Below are 11467 nucleotides of genomic sequence, written 5' to 3'. Positions count from 1 at the left end.
AAAGCCTTGAAATAAATATGGTCTAGTACACAAATCTAAATATTGTGTCAGGCGGAGTTAACAGTGCCTCATTTAAACTAGCCTTACTTATGTAGCTTTACTTTCTTACTGTGTAAAACAAAGAGTGGTGGATGGAGCAGCTGCGAGGTTTACTTCTCTTCACGCCCGTTTGTTGATCAGGTGGTTTAGAGAAGGACTCCAGTTTTTTTCCCATTAAAGCTTTTAATGGTTATTATGGGGATGGTGCTGCTGTCATGACACTAGAAAAAAAGAAGCTGTGGTGCAGAAGCACACTTGTGGAGGAGATGATGGAGTTGCATGATTCTCACATTGGAGGAAAATTAGGAGAGGAGGACGGAGCAGCAGCAGTGGGAGTGGGTGTGACCATAGAATGTCTTGAACAACTAGTTGAGCTCATCAGCTCTTTTCACATCAGACAACAGCGGCTGTCTTTTCCTTTTATTGTATCTGATCTTCTGCTCATGTTGTACCTGTTTGAGCCGTTCTGTCTCCATCTCTAAAAGCTACATTTCTCTGGTTGAGGATGCTCTTTATGTCACTTGGCGTACAGTCTTTGTAGGTATGATGGTGTCTCTACAGAAGTTTAAAACAACGTGTCTGTACTGTTCTTACTGTCCAGACAGTCCAGTCTGGGCATGTAAAGCAGGGCCTTAGAGCTTTCAAAGGCATCAGGTGTCCACTTTTGGACTGTAAAATTATTTGCAGGCTGTCTCTGATGAAGGGGTTTTAACACGAATGCAGAAAAACCGAGTTGTGGTCTGACCTTCTCAGTGGTGCTATGTCAGTAGCTCTGTAAGCATCTTTGACACTGACGAGTCAGCTGTTTTATTTTCTCTGACACGGCAGACAACCAATTGTGTGAATCCACTCAGGTGGGAGAGAGGGAAATGTGATTGCAGTCTCCTTATATTATGAAGAGTGGATGACACGGGATTTTGGCTGTTTCCTTGGGTGGAATGTACAGTTATTGTCCTAATATGACTGAATTCTCATAGCAACTGCCAATACGTCTGTATCAGGACAACACATCTTCTTTTTCTACCTTATGGAGGGCTTTTTATAGAGCAGCAAACAACGTTTCCAGGTTAAATGAAGATTTCGTTTGCTCTCCAGCTTATTTACAGCTTATTTATTTATCTGTTTTTATCTGTTTATGCCAGGGAGTCCAGTACTTCTGATCTGATGCTTTCTTTTTCCAAGAAGCCACAGTATCTATAGTCACACAGTGAAGATGTAATGCTGTTATAAAGATATTCCCCCTCTGTGGAAGCAGAGCTCAGTGCACGGTGTTGGCACGTGGCAATGAAAAAGGTAACACTGGAGAAATGACAGTTTTAAACTTAGTTCCCCACTGCCCTGTAATCCATTATGGTGAATTTTATTAAAAATGATCAGACGAAACACGGTCTTCAGAGAATGCTGTTAAATGCAGAGTGGTGGGTGGGTTGTTTTGCATGTTGAGAGAAGCAAATTGAGTCTAAAAATAGATCACAGGCACCGTTGTTACCAGCCCCACTTAGGTGTTAGAGGTTCGAGTTATGATAGGTTGGTTATTAATTACGCTTTGGACTTTGAGTATCTTGAGTTTCATCTAGTATAGTTAAGGTATTCCTTCCTGAGTGTTGCTGGGACTGTACACAGGGGGCAGGATGGGTCCTTTCCAAACCACAGCTGCAGATTTATTGGGGAAGGCAGCACATCGTATGTCGCTCGGATGATGAAACTTAGTCTATTAGCCTCCATGCCGCAGATTTCATTCCATGAGTTTCCTCTTTTCCACACTCTCCCAATTCATCCAGTGACCCTGTTTGGCCAGCGCCACGGCTCTGGCATGTCTGGCTGTTTCCTCCTGTCGTCGCACTTCCTCCACTACCATTTTCCAACGTTCGGTTACAGACGCCTGTTGCCACCGAGGTGTTACTGTGCCAAGACCAAATCCTCGTTGGACGTGACCCACCACATCACAATGCTGAAGAGCAGATTTGGCCTGTAGCACAGATGTGGCCGGGGTCCACTTCCTCCCTGTTGTTAGGGTGGGAGCAGTGCCTCTCACTATGGGGTCCCGGGAGTCCGTGAGTGACATCTCAAGCCTCACTTTTGCACATTTAAACTCCTCAACCAGACTGGGGATAGGCAATGCCAGTATCCCGTCGCTGTAGAGTCCAAGGCTGCTGAGGCATTTGGGAAGTCCGAGCCACTTCTTAACGTAGGAGCTCACTAGCCTCTCTAGTCGATTGGCATGATTGAGTGAGACCTCGTACATTGTCAACAGCCACAGTAGTCTGGGTAATAACCCAAACTGGAAGCACCAGAGCTTCAGTTTCCCTGGGAGTGCAGTGTTGTTAATCCGCTGGAGGTCATCAGCCAAGTTCTGCCTTAGTTGTTCTAGTTGCCACGTATCATTGAGGTCTGCATTGTACCACCATCCCAGGCTCTTTATGGGCTTCTCTAAGACTGTTTGTACGACAATGGACTTCGATCAGGGTGCTGATACCCGGAGGACTGTGGGGATTCTCCTGCCTCTGGACTTCAATCGACTGATTTGACTTACTTTTTAAAAAGTATGTGTCAATGCGAGGCCCCTTTCTCAGCTCGCTGAGGCACTTCTTCTGTGTGTGAATGTGTGGATGATTGTGTAAAGTGTATAGCGCTTTGGGGTCCTTAGGACCAAGTAAAGCGCTATACAAATACAGACCATTTACCATTTTACTTCTTCCTGCCTTTGTGGATTTTAAGGCCCATGTCAGTTGTTAGTTTTGACCAGCCACAAATGCAGTTCTGCAGCTTCTTTCCTACCATCATTGATGGTCCATTATTAGCAATGCTGGTTGATCTATTCATCGTTGGTACCGTCCGTGGTTCGTTGCCATTAAATCCATCCAGAAAGGGTCTTCATCCGCCCCTGCTTTCACAGGGGGTGACTAGTCGACTATCAAAATAATGGTTTGTGGCAGCCCTACTACAGTATTTGCTGCGTTAATGCAGCTATGGCGTTAACGTCATTTTAACAAGAGTAATGCTGACAGCACTAGAATAATAATCTCCAAATGTTTTATTATTACCAAGCAGCTCCTCTTTGATAGCTGCCGCGTCCATCTTGTTGTTGCCTGCAGGTGAAGTGATGGGGGAGGGGGAGCTGTGTTCAGTGATGGAGAGGCGAGGCCGAGTAACACAGCGTAGAGACAAAAGTGGACAAAAGAGAGGCAAACTAGCGGCTCCACAAGTATAATTATAAAGTAACATAGACTATATCGATATAAACGATATTGTCACATCTCATATCTCATCTCCCAAGAGGTTAAAACACAAGTTTATTTTTGTTATAAATACATCATCATCCTCCTATATCCAGTGTGTTATGGTGAAAGTTGTGAGAAGTCAAAAACAAGTAAACAAGACCGTGACTGCATAATAAAAGCCAAGAGATCTGCTCAGATAAACCCAAAATCAAACAGGAACAAATGGTTTTTTAAATAGTTGAGACACTAGGAAGCTCCTACGTAAGAAGGTAAGTTACATATTTAGCCCTAGTTTAAATACCTGAGACTCCACCATTTGGTTTTAGAACTGAAGACGTTTCTTGGCTGAGAGGTAAAGAAACTTCAAGAAGTCCAGACAATTTTATTTCCAACCTCCTTACACTTCCAGGACCTGGACCAGTCAGACATGTCAGACACATTTGTCACTGAGCCAGGCGTTCTTCTTTAACACCAAAACTAAGCTCAGACAGTCCCTTAGATTGGAATTCAAAAGCTGGGAAACTGATACCAGTTTAGCTGGATGGGGACATTCTTTGAAGTCTGCTAAATTTGTAACTAAACAAGTTCAGTATTCATATTCACGTTATCTGTATGTAAAAATAGTGAACATAATGCAGAATGGAAAAATTGTTTAAACTGAGTTTAACTTCAGAATATCAAAGTCATGAAGCAGGTAAAAGTTTAAATGTGTCCTTCTTAATGACTCTGTTGGAATGATTTCAATGGTGGGATAAAGAAGAACGAGATCAGGAGGTAAAGAAGAGGCAGAGTCAGGATTCAGTCTCTCCTGCATGAAGTCGAGGTTGAAGGTTTTCCTGAGTCGGAGCCTGATGCCAAAAAGCTGTAACGTCCTCTGTGACTGTGCTATGGAACAGATATGGATAGGGATGGGTATCGTTTAGGTTTTATCCGATACCGGTGCCAAACCGGTACTTTTGAAACGGTGCCGGTGCTTAAACGGTGCTCGAACCGGTGCTTAAAGAATGGAGAACACAAAATTGGTCCAAAAACCTCTCATGTGTAGCTGTTTTTTTTGTAAAAAGATAACAATGTTAGCCTTTTCTGCAGCTATAGGGCATATATGGTATCACTCTTGGCTGGAAGCAGTGCTTAAACAATGGAAAAAACACAAACTTTGTCCAAAAACCTCTCATGTTTAACTGTTTTCCACTTTTTCTTTGGTCATTTTAGCCTTTTTGGCCAGGGTGAAGGGAGTATCTGCCATCAAACAAGAAGACAGCTGCATGTAACTACGACGGTGTTTGCTAGTTCACCTTACATGCATTAATGTAATAACGTGGTTAGCCTACTCAACGTAAATTACACACGAACAACATTAAGCTACTCACGCAGAGAAGAACGGCTGCTGCTGCATCATCATCCTCATCATTTCTGCTACACTGGCAGGGCTAGGGGCCAGGACTCTCCTCTTCGGGTTTTTGGGGGATGTTGCTAACTCCGGGTCCGATAACAGGCACCACACCCGCAGTAGATGTGCTCGGTGTGAGGTCTCGCAGCAAGCTATCAAATACGGCGCATTTCTCGGCTTTAAAAAAACCCCGCTATGCGTCGCCAGGTGTTTCATCAGATTTGAGGAGTTACCTCCTTTGACAGTATCACAGTATCAGCTTAAAGCACTTGTTGCAGGCTGCTGAGTTTGCACAGACTTTTACAGCCAGACTTTGACCGCTTCGCCTTGGACATTTTTAATCTGTAGCTCTGCTCTAAAAGAACGGACATACCTAGCCCCGCCTACTATCCTCGGAAACGTAAAATGATTGGCTAGAATCTAAAGTGTATCACAGCTCAGGGGAAAAAAAGCACCGAAATGTGCGCTGCTTTTCGGTCTGGTTACTACCGTTTATGTCAGAACCGGTGCCATCATGGCAACGGATACCGGTACCCATCCCTAGATATGGATGTATCCTCATCTCTCTAAGAAGTCCCCGATGTTATCAACAAACACATCAACACACACAACAATCAACTAAAAATCCAAACGTCAGTGAACCTAACAGTCCAACTTTATGAAAATGATTTCCACATTACTCACACGTGTACATCACATCACTCAGGGCCTCTGTGGGCACAGAGCATTCAGAGAGAATCAGTGTCAGGTTTGGTTTTCATGTTTTATTAATAACTAAAATCCATTATCTGTATGTTTGTCACATATCTGACTAAGTATAGTTACTGTAGGTAATAAACTGAGAAATCTCCTCACTGCAATATACTGAACTAAAATCCAACGTTAGAGGCTGGATTAACTGAGCATGACCCTGGATAGTTATCTGTGTCCAGCTGAGAGTGAATGCGTGCTCGTGTGTAATTAAAACAAATGAACTTAAATCATCAGTGTCGTCTGTACTGACAGGAGTGACAGCTTTCACTGTAACCATCCCTTTATCATTAGACATGTGGGAACATTTGCACTCATATGTTCAGCTAACAGGAAAAAGAGATGGATTTGACAATGAAGAGTGGAAAATTAAAGACTTTCAAATCTTTTAAATTCTGTTTTGTGAAATACATTTTTGATTTGAAGTAATTATTAATGGATTAATAATTCATTTTATACATAATAAATCATTGTTGATGCTTTTATTTCAAATTAAGTTTTTAAATAACGAATTACCTGATTAATGTTTGATAGATGTTAAAAGACTTTGCCAAATTAATTTACTAATGATATTTTATTCATTATTGAAGCACAAAGTTCTTTATTTTGATGCGCATGAGTCTTCTGGTCCTTCGTTCAGTGGAAATATTGGAACACCTGAACTCAGTTATTTGGACGGCCTTTCCTAAAACGTCCATAGTCCTTTACACCACAGACCAACTCCAGGGGACACCTCCCACCAGGGGTTAAATGTCTCAGTCTCTTAGATGAGAGGTCAAACATCTTTGCAAACCTGAATAAGTCAGTTGCCTTTTTTTAAGCTTGTGAATCTCTGTTTGAATCCCTGGCAGTGCAAGAAGCATGACCACACATGCTGTAAACTATTGTACAGATTCATGTAGCACCTTATTCTGTGTAATCACTGAATTTCTTTTTCCTATTTTGAATCTTTTTTCTGTTTCAAATGTCATTTTTCACTGCAGCAGTTTAGGCAACAAAACCGCTGGTTTAGGAAACATGATGGTTTATGCCTACAAAGGAGCAACAGTGACAGAGAAGGAAAATTAATGAAAATTAATTAATTAATTAAAAAATCAATCTGGACAATAAGGCAGCACGGTGGCACGGTGATTAGCACTGTTGCCGCACAGCAAGAAGGTCCTGAGTTCAATTCCACCATCAGGCCGGGGTCTTTCTGTGTGGAGTTTGCATGTTCTCCCCGTGTTTGCGTGGGTTCCCTCCGGGTACTCCGGCTTCCTCCCACCGTCCAAAGACATGCAGTTTGTAGGGATAGGTTAATTGGATAATTCAAATTGCCACTAGGTGTGAATGTGCGAGTGAATGTGAGTGTGAATGGTTGTCTGTCCCTGTGTGTTAGCCCTGTGACAGACTGGCGACCTGTCCAGGGTGTACCCCACCTCTCGCCCTATGACAGCTGGGATAGGCTCCAGCGCCCCCCGCGACCCTGAAAAGGATAAGCGGTAGCGAATGGATGGATGGAATCTGGACAATATGTTTATGATATTTTTAGTAAAGTAATTTAGTAGTTTAGTAAATAAATAGGGCAAAACATTAGAAATAATAGAAACACACAGGAAAATTACAGCCTCATTATCTTAGCATGCTTGTGCTAACTGCCCGTATTTTGTAATAAGTTAGATATATTTAAACAGAACAGAAAAACCTGACATATTGTTTACTGTAGATCTGGGACATGTAGAGCTGGAAGCTGTTTATGGCCATAAATAATAACATATTTTTTATTGACGGTGCATGTTAAACCCATGAGATACACTCACTGTGTTCAGGATGAATCAGAATTTCTTGATGGGGCCGTCCTCACTGTTCAGGGGGCATCATCAACGATTAATCAATGTTGAAGAAATGATTTTGATATTTTGTTCTTTCTTTTTTTCAGTTATACGAACTGGATGATGATGAAAAACGCAAAGAGTTTCTCGATGACCTTTTCAGTTTCATGCAGAAACGGGGTAAGTAGAACATTCATATGTCAGTTGTGGCTTCCTGGGAGCAGGAGACGTGGCCCTCACAGTCACATTAACACTTGGGGGTCTATAAACAGCTTTAATGTGCTAATGTTATAGTTCCACTTACTCATAGCAGAAGTCATTCTTACAGATTGGGACTTTGTTTTCCAGATAAGTGACTTTTAAAGCCAAACAGGAAATGAAATCCCTCAGAAAGATCATGTTTGGTTTGTCATGTTAAACCAGGCCTTTTAAACTATTTCTCTGCATAAGTTACCTTGAAAAAATTAAATATCAGTATAAACTCATTTCAGTTCACTTATACAGTTACTTATTTATACAGCACCAGTTCAAACCAGTGCCTGTCAACATTACAAAGAGGACTGCAGTGGTTTTGTAGGACTGTGGCTCAGCACTTGGTGACAGAGAACCCCGATAGAACCTAGAAAGGTTCATCACTGAGAGACGTGACCCAGAAGTATCTGTGTGACTGCCATAATAAGAGCTGTTCCAGTTCTCCAAATACTAAGGAAAGGAGCTTCAATGCTTCCTTTGTTGCTTCCCTTAGCATAGGATACACTGGACTGTCCTTCATGAACAGGGAGGAGAAAGTGCTGCATGAAGAACGCAGAACACTATATAAGCTCAAGATTATGATCTACATCAATGGATATAAGTGTGGTTAAAGCTCTGTCTAATCAGTTTTCATTAGTGGTGTGTTTTGCTGTATTTTCAACAGGCTTGCGCTTTCCTATCCTCTTTTAGACCGGTCTGTTGTCCACCTCATATCAGATCGTACCTTAAGGTCCAAATTAGTCGCCTCAGCCGCACAAGAATCCGGGTCACGGCACCAAGTGTTAAAAACAGTTCTTTTAGATTCTTAGGGCCAAAAAGACACAAGGCTCAAAAGTGGTCTTTTTACTTTAAAAATGATCTTTATTTTACATATCCGGATATGGAGACCTTTCTCATAACACACAACCCAAGGTCTGAAGCACAAACAGAAGCCTGGTTATTTATATACTTGCTCTCACGTCACACCACATGATCAAACAGCCTAGTTGCTTTCACTTTCACTTCATTCTAGCTGCAAAAGCACGCTTCTACAAAAGTTTCCTGTCAGCACTTTCTGGCACAGAGTGTACTCAGAGTTAGGCCTTTCTTATATTAAAACAATATAATCAGCAAATACGCATTCAAAATATATAATTCAAATCTTAACACAGTATTTAGCATGAACTTTTATTTCAGTACAGTTCTGCTGGCAAAAGCGATGGAAGGAGGAAACTTTACAACTACGTGTCACAAAGATGTTTTTCAGTGTTAGGTTTCATAACATTTCATTAAATTGTGTGCCTGAGGATTTTAATTGAATTGAATTTGACCCTTTTAATTTCTCCTGAAAGTGAATCACCCATGCATAAGGCCAGATGCAAAAATGCTCCTGTTCATAACCTTTAGCTGCAGTCTTTTTGCTCATGGTTTGGGTTACAACTCATTATGTAGCCAAGTAAAGACAGTAACACTATAACAGAAGTGTAGAATGATGTACCACAAAATTCAAATCCTTATTTCTCTTTCATAGAGAATCAGTAGTTAAGATCTTTCGATCTGCTAGAATATGATGAGCACAAAAATATAAAACATTTCTTTAGTTTTCAGTTGGACATGTCCCAACAGCTCACCCGGGAGGTGTCCTAGTCAGATGCCCAAACTACCTCGATTAGCTCCTTGTGATGAGGGCGAGTAGAGGCTCTACTCTGAGCCCCTCTCAAATAACTGAACTCTTCGCCCTGTCCTTAAGACAGAGGCCAGTCACCCTTTGGGAAAAAATTAACTTGTAATTCTTTCAGTTGATGCCCACAGCTCGTGGGGATAGGTGCGGGTATGGGGACGACGATGTACTGGTAAATTGACAGCTTTGCGTTTATGCACAGCTTTCTCTTTACCATGATGGACCCATGCAGTGTTGCACATTACTGCAAATGCTGTCCCAATCCATGTGTCAGTCTCCACATTGTGCCTCTTGGATCCGGTGGTTGACTAATGAATCAACCAATGGACTCACTGGCACCCTGGCATAGACCTTCCTCTGGAGGCTGAGGAGGGTGATCCCCTTAGCTGAAGTACACCCTACAGTCCCCCACAACACCTCCTTCAGCTTGATGGTTACCTTAACCTCTGGTTGCCACAATCTAGTATAGGGACTATCATTATGACAGGCACCAGCCACCTGATGAATGGACATGGTCCGTTGGGATTCAGTGTCCTCAGCCTCCCTCGGAACGAAGTGAAGTACTGCTGGTGGTGGGACTTCAAAATCTTGTGGACAGAGGGCCTCTGCCAGGCATTCCCAGAACACCCTCACCATACATTTATGTGTGCCAGGCTTGTCCAGCATCCACCTCAGCTGCTGTCTTCACTTCAGGGTCCAGAACATATGACCGTAGATCAACTTGTGACCTAGGGTGGCCTGCTACCACGGGCATCCTTATGTACGAACATGGTTTTTGTTATGGACAAGCTGTCCTTACCCAGAACCAGTTTGCCTTGAGAGTCCCTACCAAGGAGCAAACGCCCCAAATGACAGAGCCTCTGGGACCACATAAACCCCTCCATGCTGACGACACATGGAGGGAAGTCCATCATCTAACAGAGAATAAAAAGCTTAATCAGTTACAGTGACTGTCAGTTTTAGAAACACAGGGTTAGCGTACCTTGTGTTTATTATTGTAAACACAATGCATGTGTAGGTATTTGTGTGCTCTTATGTGCTGCTTACCTAACAATGCGACAACGGAAAAATAGATATTTTGTTGAGTTCATACATATTCCATTCTAGGACATCATGGTCTATTTTTATGTGTTGTGAATTAAATCAGCTTCATTATTTCTCAGTTTGACCACAGTAGAGTCTGCTGTTTGCTTTCCTGTAATCATTATGGTAAATAAATGACTACAGAATAAAAAGTATAAAACTATAATTATAGTCTTCCTTAAGCAAAAGTCCTCTTTGATCAGAGTCCGGCTGTATGCTGAGACAGCTGCAGAGCAGCCTTAGATGGAGTAATGATGTAGCTGGCTGGTCACTTGGGCTTAGTGATAGTATGGATTGTTGTGGAGCGTTCAATTAGAATTGATTTTCGACTTAGTGTAGGGAGATATTGTCAGTGCAGAGCAGATCAGCAGCAGCTTGTTTGTGACAACTTTGATCACAGTGGACTGCTTCAAATGTCCCAGTCAGTATTTCTTGAAAACAACATTGTGTACTGACAAATAAATGTCACTCCGACAGCCTCGTTAACCGTATTAATGGAAAGTGTCAAACATGGCTTCATGCTGCTTTAATATTCTCACCCATATTAAACATGCAATACTGTCATAGCATGTTTTAGTTGTGATTTTGGACCAGTTCCACTGACTCTTGACACGGTGGTGTAAAAAGTGTTTACCCCCCTCCTGATTTCCTATTTTAAGTATATTTTTCACACGTAAATGTTTCTGATAATCAAACAAATTTAAATATTAATGTATTGATTTTATAACATAAATTAACTGTGGTGTACAGTCACACGTCTTTGGAAAGCTGAGTCCAAGTTCTCTAGCCACACCCAGGCCTGATTACTGTCACACCTGTTCTGTGATCCAAGACGTTTAGGAACAACCAGAAACGAAGTAACTGAGCTTGATCAGTCTGGAAAATGTTATAATGCTGTTATAAAGCTGTGGGACTCCAGTGAACCACGGCGGTGAGACCCATCATGGCGAAAACACACAACAGTGGTGAACCTTCCCAGGAGTGGCTGACTGAGCAAAATTACTCCAAGAGTGCAGTTACAGCATTTACATTTCTGTTAGACTACTTTTAATTAAGTGCTTTAGCCCACTTACAATGAAAATTTTAAACAATCTTGTTCATGACCTGTAGCATGTTAACACTATTGGAAGTAAAAAAAATAACTTGAACTCTAATTTTGAAAACACACATGAAGCTCTGACTCGTATGAGTCTGTGTGAAGCTCCTGCTGTGGTCTGAGAGAGAGTCCTGTAACTCTGTCTGCAAAATACAGAATATAATC

At 41.9% G+C, this 11467-nt stretch overlaps 1 protein-coding gene and 1 pseudogene across 1 annotated transcript in view; one reads left to right on the top strand and one right to left on the bottom strand.

The window, feature by feature from the left end:
• LOC146696230 (coiled-coil domain-containing protein 106-like) overlaps positions 1-2284 on the bottom strand; it is a 14464-nt pseudogene extending 12180 nt beyond the window's left edge.
• The window catches only part of arid3c (AT rich interactive domain 3C (BRIGHT-like)), a 70232-nt gene that overhangs the window by 29974 nt on the left and 28791 nt on the right, over positions 1-11467 (top strand). The window contains exon 3 of the mRNA XM_085474318.1: positions 7319-7391. Within this exon, the coding sequence (XP_085330444.1) occupies positions 7319-7391 (73 nt within the window). The remainder of the gene's footprint in view (positions 1-7318; positions 7392-11467) is intronic.

The sequence above is a fragment of the Copadichromis virginalis genome, linkage group LG12 (assembly GCF_057382275.1).
Source record: "Copadichromis virginalis isolate Kocher_CV1m ecotype Utaka linkage group LG12, C_Virginalis_male_GT1.1, whole genome shotgun sequence".
Classification (NCBI taxonomy): Eukaryota; Metazoa; Chordata; class Actinopteri; order Cichliformes; family Cichlidae; genus Copadichromis; species Copadichromis virginalis.
The sequence above is the reverse complement of the archived record's forward strand: the minus strand, read 5'-3'. Positions and strand labels throughout refer to the sequence as shown.